Here is a 13401-nt window from a genome sequence, read left to right on the forward strand (position 1 = left end):
GGTGAGAAAGGCCCCGGGGATGGGGCTCAAAATACAGTCCCACTGTACACATATTGGCCCATGCCCTCCAGGGTGGGGCCCAGGAACCTCCATGTGCCCTCAGAATCACCCAGAGGAACTTTTTTTTTCTTTTGTGGTGCTAGAAATGGAACTCAAAGCCACGTGTGTCAGGCGAGCACTCTACCACTAAGCCACATCCCTGGCCTCCCCTGGGGAACTTGATGCATGAGAAATGTTTCTATTTTATGGGGAATAAAACCAGGCATGGGGAGAAGCGCTGCAGGGGCTGGAACCTGCTGTCCTGAGCTCTGGGCCTCCACCCCCTGGCGCCCTGGGCGGGCTGGGCCTTACGGTGTGTTGAGCACCAGGCGGTCCCACTGCCCCTTCACGTCGTCATCCTCTGGCTGCTCTGTGATGTAGAGACCGTCGAACTCCAGCTTCCGGGCCAGCTCCTTCTCCCGCTTGAAGATGACCAGGGGCACCTAGATGGTGGAGGGAGGCAGAGGGCAGGGTTAGGGTCTCGCAAAAGCCAAGAGGTCTCGCTAGCATCTGCCCAGAGGCTGAAGGGGCCTCCCCAGGATGGTCAAGGCCGAGATGGGAGGTGCAGGCAGAGGATCACGTCAGGAGGGACCAAAACAGAGGGGCTGGGGAGACCAGCAGGGGTGCCTGGTACAAGCCGGGGCTTCCTGAGGGAGGAAGGTTCCCCTGGGACCTTAGGCAGGTGGGAAGGAATGGACGTGGGGCCGGACATTTCAGGCTGTGGGAACAGCACTGCCAAAGCCAAGGTCAAGAGAACTCTGTTCATTTAACAGTAACAAGATTTATGAAAACTGCTAGTCCTCATGGAGCCCAAATGGACCCATCATGACACACCCGCGAGGCACTGAAAACCTCAGGCACCTGTGGCGTCAGAGCCCACATCCCTGTTGACATCCATGTTATGTCCAAGACCCCAGGGACCCCTAGAGATCGTAGTTGACCAACTGACCAACATGCAGAAAGCAACATTCCCAATGACAAATTTGCCTCCTGACCCAGAAATTATCACAGTTGCACAAGCATGGTATGGAAAATTCTAGACTTGGCTTCTCGGCTTCTGTTTCCAGTTCAAATGCCATCCTTGTTGAAGACCCCAATCCTACACCCAGTGCCCCAATCTCAAGCCCTCTGTCCTCACCACTGTGACAGCCCCTGCTCCTGTCCCCGCCCCAGCATCCCCGCTCCCTCGAAAGCTCTGCCCCAGGACCATGGTCATGGCCCACCTTGAGGCAGTTGTAGCCGATGATGCAGAGAAAGGCCACCAGTGTATGCAGCAGGCTCAGACACCGCAGCGCAGGCGCCATGTAGCCCGTGCTCTCCTCCAGGAAGTAGTACACCATGTTCTCATCCTCGTCGTCCTCCGCCTCCTCCCCTGCTCCGGAGCCCCAGCCAGAGCCGCCACCAGACCCTGCACCCATCAGGTCCCCAGCTGCTGACCCCTCCACGTCGTCCTCCCCTGGTGGAGAGTCTGAGACCTGAGGAGGGGAGAGGAGACCATCAGGGAGGGGATCTGGTATCCTGGCACCTCGTATGCCACAGCCAGAACCCACTAACACAATTAGCAGCCTCCATTCCTGAGGCTGGATTGGGCCCCTATCAGGATCACAGGACTGTCAATCAAGATGGAGGGGAGGGCCCAGGGCTGAGCTTGAAAATCAGACTGTCCTGGGAATGTGCCCATTGAACTGAGTGACAAGAGGACCAAAACCAGAATTGGTTCTTTTTTTAAATATATATATTTATAACTTTATTTATTTTTTAATGTGGTACTGAGGATGGAACCCACTGCCTCACCTGTTCTAGGCAAGCGCTCTACTACTGAGCCCCAGCCCCAAATTGGTTCATCTTGATAGCAGAGTCCTAAAGAGACTGACCCCAAATGACACTAACAGAGATGACTGGTAGCCGGCAATTGCTCAGCACTTTCTATATTCCAGGTACTGGGCTAAGTACTTTGCACGTACTAATCATCTTTTAATCCTCACAGCTCTAGCTGATAGACACAGTGACCAGCCCATTTTGCAGATGAGGAAACTGAGGTTAAGCACCTGGCCTACCATCATGTAGCCTCTCTGGCTTGCCTTTCTGTCTTGTTGTTTAGACCCCTGGGAAGATCCCTTGTCCTTTAGGAGGCCTGGTTCTTAGCCCTTGCCTTTCCTTAGACCCTGTGAGTTGCCCACTTGAGCCTCCCCATGAACATCTCTTTGGGGGACATGAAAGCAGCAAGTGTGACTGAGTCAGTGAGTGGCCCAGAGGGAAGGGTCTGCACCTGAGCACGGGGCGAGCAGGTGGCAGAGCTGGGCCAGGAACACAGCTCTAGCTGGCTCCTGCTCTGACACCCTCCTGCCCAGAAGGACCCAGAAACCACAGCCCACCCCTCTGGGGTCCCGAGATCTTAGGGTCCCTAAGAATGCTGAGCCCCACACCCTGTCCCTTTGCGGCAGGGGCTCTGGGAAGCTGTGGGGGATGGAGCCTCCCGCCCCACACAGCCAGCACCTTGTAAAACAGCAGGATGAAGTTGATGGCAAACGCCAGGAAGAGGGCAAGGAACCGCAGCGTGTAGAAGTTCCGGGAGAGGTAGTTCTGGAAGGGAGAGAGGGAGCTCACAGCCCTGCTTCTTTGCTGGAGAATCCATCCCATCACTTACCCACGATCAGAGCACCCCGGTGCTCAATAGTTGGTGCCACAACTTCCTGCTTATTAAGTACTTGCTGTATACCAAGACCTGGGCTAAGAGCTTTATATAAAATATTGATTAATTCTTATAACCCTATGAAGTGGGTACTGCTCTTATGCCCACTTTACAGATGAAGAAATTGACGACCGGGTAAGTGGTGTCTTGCTCAAGTTCACATAGCTAAAGAGTGGCAAGTCTAGGATTGTGAGTGGTGTGCATGCACACACACACACACACACACGTGCACAGGCACTGGGAATTGAACTCAGGGCCTTGCACACGCTAGGCAAGTGCTCAGTTGCTAAGCTACATCTCCAGCCCAGACCTGTGATGTGAACCCAGGCAGTCAGACCCCAGAGCCCACCCATCCTCTGTGCTACGCTGCTTCCCATGAGGTCCCTGTTGGCTTCACCCCAAGCAGGGCACATCTTCTCCCACCTCTCCTTTCTCTCTCCATGTCTCCCTCCATCCTTTACTCCTACCACGAATCCTCACTGACCCCCCCATCCACTATGCCCCCCAACCCCTCTCCGGGGTGGTCTGGAGAGGAGACAGGACCCTGCCTCCCAAACACCCTCCCTCCTTCTGGACCGATGAGGAAACGGACCCTGCCCAGGAGCTGCGAGAGCTCAGGCCTCCATAGAAGGAGGGAGCTGGGGCGGGTGTGGGGCTCAGACCCAAGAGACTGGCCACGGTGGAGGGCAGAACATGGCCTCAGCTGGGTTTCGCTGTGGCTGGAGGCTGGGGAGAGTTCTCCAGATGAGCAAAGGGGTGGAAGAGACAGTGAGGAGCCAAGTGGGGCCACCTGGAAATGCTTCCTGTACCAGGCCCTGGCTTCTCTGGGCACAGTTCTGCCTTCTCACCAGCCTGGACTCCTCTTGGAGAGGGGCCTGGAACTGTGAGCTCAGGACCAGCATGGGGACAGAGGCAGCTCTCCCTGGGAGAGGACTTTCAGCAAACCCCTGCTGGGACTCACCAAGAATTTCACCCTCTGCACTTCCAGTTCCGCCCAGAATTCCATCCCAGCACTTCCGGCTTCCTCCTTCTTTGGAGGGGGAGGAGGAGGTGCTGTCTTCTTGGGGGGCTCGGGCGGGGGCTCAGGGACTTCTTCCTTCTCCCCGTTCTCCGTACTGCAGGGCAGGACACACACGGAGGTCAGGGAGCACCGGAGCAATACACTCACTCAAAGCCACTCTCTGGGGGCCCATGCCATGCCAGGTCTGGATGGTGCTGGGGACAAGGCACCCTCAGGTTCTGCCTTCATGGCGTCCTGCCCAATGGGGTGAAGGGGTCCTTGGTAGGACAGGAGAAGCTCAGAGGGTGGCGGGAACCTAGAAGAGATACCTGCTCAACTTAGGAGGGGCGGGTGTCAAAGCAGCCTCCTGGAGAAGGAAGCCTGGGAAAGTATTCCAGACAGAGGGAGGCGCACACAGGCTGGCGGCAAGTGGGGAGCATTCATTTCTCTATCTTTTTTTTTCAGTGCTAGGGATTGAAGCCAGTGGTGCTCTTCTACTGAGCTACAGCCCCTGTCCTTTGTAATTTTTAAGTCAGGGTCTCACTAAATTGTTAGTTGATCAGGCTGCCCTAGAACTTGCCTGTCACGGGCCAGCCATGGGCCAGCCACGGGCTGTGTGTGAGCTATGCACATTTGAGCATATGAGAGGACCGGCCTGGTGTCACATGCTCTTTGGGCCCTGCAACACACTTGGGCACTTTCCTCTCGCTCTGCCTGTGTTGCCACACAGCACCTGAGATGGGTGTGACTTGCCAAGATGTCAATCAATCTACTGACCTCAAGACATCAGGAAGCTAGAACCAAGCCCCTGAAACCTGACCCCTTGCCTTATTTGGAAAGAACATTCCACCGAGTCTCCCTTTGTGTGCCCCCTATAAAAATAAAGAATCCAGGTGCAAGCTCTCTCTCTTTCCAACAGATCCCCAAGGTCAAGAGCCGCCCCGATGTTGAAAAGGCATTCCCGATTTCTGTGAGCTTCACGCCTTCTTCGCCTGGCAATTGATGTAGCCGGATCTTGTGAACCCGGCATAGGCCGCCAGCCGGGCTAGTTGGAGCTACTTGCCACCCTCCTGCTTCAGCCTCCTGACTGTGCCCGGCTTCCCTGATTCCCTCCACAGGTCCCTCCCTGTGCTTGGGTCTGGGCTGGATGATGCTCAGGTCACAAGTCAACTTAGGACACTGAACTCAGGAGACTCCCAGTCCAGAAGGGAAGCAGTGACAGGGGCTGGGACGCCCCAGGGCACTCACTCGGCTTTCTCAGGCTCGGGCTCGGGTTCGGGTTCTGGAGGCAGCTCTTCCTCTTCTCCATCCACCTGGGGACAGGACACAGGTCTAAGCCTTCTCCAGTGCTGACCTACCTGTCCCCCTCTGTCCCTGCTTCTCACACCTCCTGGTAATTCGAGTTCTACACCTGCCTCACCAAAAGGGCTTATGATTCCCACAGTGCAGAGGGGACCAAAGGGACCAAGGCTCCCCAGGTGAAGGCCTGGCCCAAAGAGTAAGACCGACTCCAAGAGGCGCTCTGGTCCCCTGGGCCTCTCATCACCTCGACACCTGTGGCAGACACCTGCGGCAGTCACCGCTCCATGGGCCTCAGGACACTTTGGGGACCTTTCCCACGTGGGTTGCTTCATTTCCCACAATCATGTGTCTCTGAGTCTTTCCCAGTGTCCAGGACTCTGTCTTCTGGGTCGTGGTCCCTTTCCTCCTAGGTCTCGGGCTCTCCGGGACTCGGGGTATCTTTTTCTCTCTCCCAGCACCCAGCAAGCCTTTTTCCAGGTGTCTGTCCCTGAGTCGCTCTGAGCCTCCCTGTCCCTGTCTCTGAGGTCCTTGTCTGTTCCTCCTGACTCTCGCCTCTCCCCGCCGTGCCCCCACCCCCTCCCGGAGCCTCCTCCCTCCCACCCCCTCTCTCCACACTGACACCCTGCTGTCCCCTCACCCCCAGTTTCCTTTTGAGAATGGGGGAGCCTTCTGGCGTGGGCGGCTCCGCCGGCGTCGTGTCGCCCATGTCCCCAAGACCGCCAACCCCTTCGGGCCGGAAGGGGCTCCCATCGGCCACGGCCACAGCCCCGTCGGCGCCGCCCGGTCCTGCCTCTTCCGCAGCCACCTCCTCGTCACCGGCGCCCTCGGCGGCGTCGCCCTCGCCCTCGCCCGCGCCCTCGCGGTCCACATCGCCGCCCGGCCCGGCGGGCTGCTCGCCGTGCACCTCGTCGCCGGTGGGGTCAGGCATGCCCGCCAGGAGCTCGGTCACGGTCACCTTCTTGGCGCCCTCCACCAGGCCGCCGCCGAAGAGCGAGCCCCAGAGCAGGCGCAACGCGCCCGCCGCCGCCCCGGCGCCCGCAGCCCCCGCGCGCGCCAGCAGCGCCCAGAGCAGCGCGGCCACCGCGGTCGCCGCCTCGCGCGCAGTCAGCCGCCGCAGCCGCCGCACGCGCCGCCGCAGGCTCCGGTAGCTGAGGCCGCGCAGGGCCCGGGTCGCCACCGCCCCGAGCCACGCGCTCAAGCCCGCCGCCGCCGCGCCTGATGAGCCCTCGGGGCCCGCCGCGCTCTCCTCCGCGCCCTCGGCCGCCTCGCCGCCCTCGTCCTCGTCCGCCTCGGGCTCGCCCTCGGGCTCCGAGATCTGCGCCGCGATCTGCATCTCGAAGATGGTGTCCTCGCAGAAGCTCACGAAGAGCTCCATCTTCTCGGCCTCGCCGCCCTCGTTCACCACGTCGAAGATGAACTGGCGCTTGGACTCCTTCACCTGCGGCAGCGGAGGGGACAGGAGGGGACGCTGTCAGCAGGGGCTCCGGACAAGGGTGACCTTGGCAGCGACAGGTTCACAGTGCAAGCACCATTCCGACTTTTAAAAAATGATTTTCTACAGGGCATGGTGGTGCATGCCCACCATCCCAGAGACTTGGAGGCTGAGGCAGGAGGATCGCCAGCTTCCAAAATTTAGTGATACCTTGTTTCAAAATAAAAATAAAGGCTGGGGATGTAGCTCAGTGGTAGTTCGCCCCTGGGTTTCCTTCCCAGTACCGCTAAATAAGTAACAAATATTGTGTGTGTCACACACACTTATACACACAAAACCATATATATATATATATATATATATATATATATTTACTTTATATATATATATAAATATATTCATATATATATATAAATATATTTATATATATATATAAAATATATTTATATATATATAAATTTTATATATATATATATAAATTTTATATATTTTTATATATATATATAAATATATATATTTACTTTTAAGAGACAGGGTCTCAATATGTTGGCCAGGTTGGGGTCTAACTCGGTGAATAAAGTGATCCTCCTGCTTCAGCCTCCTAAGTAGTGGGGACCACAGATAGGCATGACTTTGCCATACCTAAACATGATCACTAGCTGCCTTTTACAGCTACCACTGTAGGAAGGCCTATATGCTTCAATAAGGGCCAGGCCCCAAACTAAGCCTTTTAACAAAACTCTATGGGCCATTATCCTCATGTACAGATGGGGAAAGGGGTCCCAGCGAGTCCTGCACCTAGGGTGACACAGATGAGAGGTGACAGAGGTAGCACTGGCCTCCCATTGGGCTGGCTCCAGAATTGTGTTTTTAGTTTCTTCGAGACAGAGCATTGTGGTTGAGGGGGAGAGTTCTAAGTGCTGGGGTTGGATGACCTTGACTGAACTCTCTGGGCCTCAGTTTCCCCCTCTATAAATGGGACGTATGAGTAGGACCTATAATCATAGGGTTAGTATGGAGATTAAATGAGTTAGTAGATACTTAGTGATTGGAACAGTGTTCCACACCCAATAAATGCTATATATTGTCCATGTCCTCGAACTGCCTAGTGAGAGATCTAGGCCACACATGGACGCTTGAGGAGCGGAGGACATAGGAATGGGAAGGAGTGGCAGGATTAGTGTTTGGAGGAATGATACCAAGGAAAACCGGGCACCCTGGGAGCGAGGGGTAGGGAGGGACAGGACCCCCACGGTGTGTACAGGGAGCCAACGTGAAGGCCACGGTGAGTGGGGGCTTCTTGTAGATGCACAGAAATGCAGACATCCTGGGTACAAAGATGTGCAACCACACAGGGCCCAGATGGGACAATGATGCCACACGGGACATAGGCGAGTGTGAAAGATCTTGAATGTGAGGCACCCAGACCTCAGGGGGGAGGCAGGTGTGAGGAGGCTGTGGTGGCACAGGAAGATGGCGGAAGTAGGAGGCCACAGTCCACACGGAGGACATGGGCACGTGGGGCAGACATGCAGGGCCAGGACCCCTCTGCAGGGCAGCAAGGAGCATGGCATGGGAAAGCCTGAAGTATGCAGTCAGTGCCTTTGGGGCCCACCGTGCAGCTCCGAGCCTTCCAGGGAGACCGGGGGTCAGCGTAAGAGGCCCAGAGCACAAGGACAGGGCTCCATGTAGGACGGGAGCCTACGTGTGCCTGATCCTGGTGACAAGTGTGAGCAGATGCAAGGGGCCAGGTAGCTAAGGTGGTGAGAAGTGTCCCAGTCTTGTGGGTGACAAAACAGGACAGATCAAGCAAGATTGCGGGAAGGTGCGTGCAGAGGCAGGGGCTCCTGCAGGACAGAGGGAGGTGTGGAGGGCGGACCAGGGCTGTGCAGGCTTGGCTGGCGGGCAAGGTGAGGGCATGCAGGAAGGCCACCAGGGAGACAGGCAGGGCTGAGAGGGTGTGAGGTTACATGGGGAGTGCAGGGGGGGGATGGGAACTCCCCGTGGCTGGATGGCATGGTGGGCTGGTAATCGCGGTTGTGCCAGGGCTGCAGTGAAGTCACGTGGGAGATGAATGACACACACTGGGGCTGCGGGAGGGCACAATGACCAGCTCGGGGTGAGTGTGCACGAAATGTGCACCCACGCATGGGCTCAGAATAAACGGGGGCTTCTGAAACGTGTGCTAGGACCCCAGAAGGCGTTTGAGGGCACGTGTGGATTGGTGAGGGGTCACCCATCATGTCAGGGTACCCAAGAGCCCCCAAAGTGAGTGTGCAAAAGACAGGACACAGGCCAGCCAGGGACAAGAGAGAGCCCATCCGGGACTGCTGGGAAGGTGAACAGGAGTGTGAAATCGTGTGAGTTCAAGAACAAGACAGAGTGGGCGTGGCTGCATGAGGGTTATAAGGACGCGCCAGAGCTCCAGGGTAAGTGTGCAAGAGCATGATGTGCAAGCACGGAGGGCACATCAATCCAGCCAATGCACAAAGGGTGTACATCCACGTGGGGTCCCGGCGTGCCTGGACCGGCCAACCGTAGGAGGCGAGCAGGCGCATGCGCAGATCTCCCACCTGCGGCATCTCCCACTGGGCGCGGTTGGTCTCCGAGATCTCGAAGTAAATGCGCTCGATGCGGCGAGAGGCGCCCATGATCTCGATGCGGCCCAGGTAGGGCCGGAAGTAATCGAGGATGCTCTCGGCCAGCTCCAGGAAGGTGCGCAGGCGAGGGTCGTGCGGCACGTGCTCCGACAGGTTGGTCAGCAGCACGGCCACGTTGAAGCCGATGTCGCGGGCTGGCTCCTGGAAGCGGTTGGCGAACTCGTCGCAGTTGATCATCTCGTTCTCGTCCGCTTCCGAGCAGGAGAGCAGGAACTGGATCTCGGGCCCGGAGAACTGCTTCTGGCTGTCCATGGCCTGCGGGTGGCAGGGGCGGTCAGTGGGTGGCCTTAGATGGCTCGTGCTCTTCCTAAAGTAACTGGATTTCTCTTAGAGATGGAAAACCCCAGAATCATACGCCCAGCACCTAAGGCTGACTCCTGGCTGGATGACGGCACAGGGAAGATGGTACCAGCCATCAAAATGTGAAAGGAGGCCGGGTGCGGGGCCCACGCCTGCGATCGCAGCTGCTCGGCTGACGAGGCAGGAGGATCGCGAGTTCAAAGCCAGCCTCGGCAATGACGTGGCGCTGAGCAACTCAGTGAGACCCTGTCTCTAAATAAAATGCAAAACGGGGCTGAGCATGTGGCTCGGTGGTTGAGTGCCCCTGAGTTCAATCCCCAATATTCACCCGCCAAAAAAAGTGAATTGATGTCCCCCAAAAAACAAAAACAAAAAATTCTGAACTGCCATCCACTGTCAGAGACACTACATTTTCAGAGACGGTAAAATGTGGAATTGTGTCCTTTTGCCCTTTCCCACCCTCCCTGGAGGTAACCACTATATTGGTGTGACTTCTTCCAAACCTCTGTCAGTACTTCTATTCCCTATGTCCAGTTGTTGCTCACAAAAAAACATGTGATTCTGGGGCTGGGGATGTGGCTCAAGTGGTAGCGGGCTTGCCTAGCATGCGTGAGGCACTGGGTTCGATTCTCAGCACCATATAAAAATAAAATAAAGATATTGTGTCCATCTGAAACTAAAAAATAAACATTAAAAAAAACATGTGATTTTGTACATCTGCGGGGCGGGGGTAGGGGGGGTACCAGGGATTGAACCCAATGGTGCTTAACCACTTAGCCACATCCCCTGGCCCTTTTTTATATTTTATTTAGGGACAGGATCTCCCTGAGTTGCTTTAGGACCTCTCTAAGTTACTGAAGCTGGCTTAGAACACACCATCCTCCTGCCTTAGCCTCCTGACCTGCTGGGAATACAGGCGTGTGCCGCTGTAATTTTAACTTACACAATCACTGTTATAATCATGCAATTTGAAACTTCCTTCTCCCATTCAACTTTATGCATTTAATATTGAGATAGAGCAAATGAATTCATTTTCACTGCTATGTAATATTCCTGTTTTATAAATATAACATCTTTATGTTCCCTGTGATGGACGTTTAGATGGCTTCCAGCTGTTTTGTTTTGTTTTACTTTACAGTCAACACTTTCATGGGACATTCTTGTGCTGATCTACTATGCTACTTGGCAAGTGTTTCTCGAGGGCAGTTTTTTAAAAAGGTTCTTGAGCACACAGCAGTAAGAAAGCATTTTACAATGTGACTCAAAAAAAAAGTTTCAAGACACAGTTCTGACTTTTGCTGTGCATCACACTCTGCAGAGTTCTCTTTTATCTTTAAAGATGCTGGTCATGACTTACTAAGTTAATTTCCTGATCTACAGCTGGGCTGCAAAAGGCAGTCTGAGAAATGCTGCTCCCAAGTCTGAACAGAAGCGAGATCCTCGGGCTGTCAGGAGGGCTTGTCAAAAGCCAAGAACTCTGCAAAATGCTTTCTAAATGAGTAACACTCTTTGCAAATCATGGAGGGCTCTAGAAACCGCAGAGCGTGGAGACATCATCACACAGGAACTCCTGTCCTCTCCCCTAGCGCCACTGACCTACCTCCCCAAGATAAATGGTGGGACTGTCTCCTCTCTAAAGCCCATGCCTCCAAAGGGGCCTGGGACCCTTTCCCCTCCATTCATTCCTGAACTCTGCTCCTGTGATTTGCTGATCTCTCTGAGTCACCCTCCATTTGCTCATGGCCTTCATTTGAAATACCTTCTTCTCTAGCTATTATTCATCCTTTGCTGGAGTCTCTCTTCCAGATCTCTAAAGGTTGATGGGATGGTGCAGGTAGGGGATTTGCACCTTTTTCTTCTTTTACTGGGAACTGAACCCAGGGACCCCATCCTTGGAGCTATAGCCCTTTTACAATATTTTATTTAGAGGCAGGGTCTCGCTAAGTTGTTTAGGGCCTTGCTAAACTGTGGAGGCTGGCCTCTGCACCTTCTTCTTGAGATATACATTTTCCAGAAAATAACACTGAGGCCCCAGGCCCTGCCACTCTGCAGGGACGGTTACCAAGTCTGTGTCTCCAGGGCCTGAGCGCTCTCCAGAATCCAGATTCTTACAGCAGAAGCGCTACCTGACCTCCCTCTGTAGTGTCTCCCCCCCCCCCCATGGAAGTATCCAGAACTGAACTTTTTATGTCCAGACCTCTTGGCCCACAGTCTTAGCCATCACAGGAATAGCGTCCCCACCCACCTAGGTGCCAAGCTAAGTTCTTTGAGTCATCCTGGAGTTTCTATTTTTTCTCACCGCCTACATCTTATCCCTCCGTTGATCTGTCAGTTCTGCTTCCTAAATAGATCCAGGACCCACCCACTTCTGCCTGCTCCAGACTCCCACCTCGGCCACCACAGAAGCCTCCTTCCTCATCTCTGATCCCCCACTGTCCCCACATCCAGTGGGTCACGAGTCCTCCCTGGACTCCATCTCTGTCAGGGTAACAGTCAGGGTCCCCCTGGAGCCCGGTGGCCCTGCACATCTGTCCCTCTCCTCCCTCAGACTCTCCCTCATCCCTCCCCTCAACCTCCCCCTGCACCACACTGGCCTCTTTTCTGTCCCTTTGTTTCCATTTTTCTGCCTTTACACTTACTGTCCCCTTGCCTGGGACACTAGAATGTCCCTCACCTTCATAGGGCACAGCTCCAACACCCCCCCTAAGAAAATTGCCCCCAGCCACCCGGAATGCAGGGCACGCCCCCCCCCCCCATGCTGGCCTCCAGACCACAGATTAGAGCCTGCAGTTATTCTGCTGATTTACTGACTTCAACTGTCCCCTCCCACGGGACTCTCAGCTTCGAGGCAGGGTCTCTGTTTTGCTCACTGTTGTGCCCTCGGGACTAGGGCCGCGCCTGTCACCCAGGATGTATTCACCTAGTGCTGTGGTCTGGAGTGGCCCCCCATGGTGCTGACGGCTTGGTACAGAGGTGGGACTGCTGAGAGGTAGGTGGGACTGATGAGAGGTCCTTGGTCATTGGTGGCATACTCTTGAGGCCTTCCTGTCTCGATTTTGCTTCCTGGCTCATGAGGTGAGTGTGCTCTGCCACGTGTTCCTGCCATAATATAATATGCTGGCTTCACCAGAGGCCCAAAGCCACAGGGCTGCTGGATCTTGGACTGGAACCTCCAGAAGAGTAGGCCACAGGAAACATTTGCAATTCTGACTTTTGCCATTATAAGTTAATGGCCTCAGATATTTCATTATAGAGATGGAAAGCTGACTAATACATTCACATTTATCTAAAGCATGAAGCGTCTTGAAAGTTGAGAAGAGTTCTGAAATTTGTTCTACTTTTTGAAAAGCAGTAAGTCTTTTAAATTCTGTACATGCCTTTTAAACCATAAAGAACTGGAAAAGCAAGTTTGGGGAAGCACAGGATGCTTTGTAAATAGTCCAACATTCAGAGATGAGAATATCACCATTTTGCCATCTCTAAGAAGCCAATGTTTATGAACATTGAACATCAACAGCTGCTCACAACACAAAAGAAAAAGTGACTGGAGGGGTGCATCTCCTAACAGATGGACACACAACCACATAAGGATCCCGGCAAACAAACAAAAAACCCTACAGACCCCAAACCAGGATCTGATTAAAAACCTCCAACTTAAGTTCCAGTTTATAGGAAACAGGGACAGAGGAACATGTGAAGTGAAACCAGGAGGTTGCATCCACCAGACTCAGATCACGGGGAACTCTGCGACTAGGACACCATTAGCCCATGAGAGACATCATGGGGAAACAATGCAAAATATCCAATTAATAATTATGAAATCATGGAATCATGGGCTGGGGTGGTGGCTTAGTGGTATAGTGCTTGCCTAGCACATGAGAGACGCTGGGTTCGCTCCTCAGCACCACATAAAAATAAATAAAAATAAAGGTAATGTGTTCAACGACAACTAAAAAAATTAAAATAATAATAATAA

At 54.2% G+C, this 13401-nt stretch overlaps 1 protein-coding gene across 4 annotated transcripts in view; it reads right to left on the minus strand.

Annotated features, from left to right (window-relative positions):
- Window positions 1–13401, minus strand: part of RYR1 (ryanodine receptor 1) — a 112452-nt gene that overhangs the window by 7117 nt on the left and 91934 nt on the right. For all 4 annotated transcript variants that reach the window (XM_081274775.1, XM_081274773.1, XM_081274774.1 and 1 more), the window contains 7 exons: window positions 9039–9380; window positions 5671–6471; window positions 4980–5044; window positions 3693–3846; window positions 2536–2622; window positions 1263–1514; window positions 352–482 (listed from right to left, as the gene is read on the minus strand). In XM_081274775.1, the coding sequence (XP_081130901.1) occupies window positions 352–482; window positions 1263–1514; window positions 2536–2622; window positions 3693–3846; window positions 4980–5044; window positions 5671–6471; window positions 9039–9380 (1832 nt within the window). The remainder of the gene's footprint in view (window positions 1–351; window positions 483–1262; window positions 1515–2535; window positions 2623–3692; window positions 3847–4979; window positions 5045–5670; window positions 6472–9038; window positions 9381–13401) is intronic.

The sequence above is a fragment of the Spermophilus citellus genome (assembly GCF_964194105.1).
Source record: "Spermophilus citellus genome assembly, chromosome: 18".
Classification (NCBI taxonomy): Eukaryota; Metazoa; Chordata; class Mammalia; order Rodentia; family Sciuridae; genus Spermophilus; species Spermophilus citellus.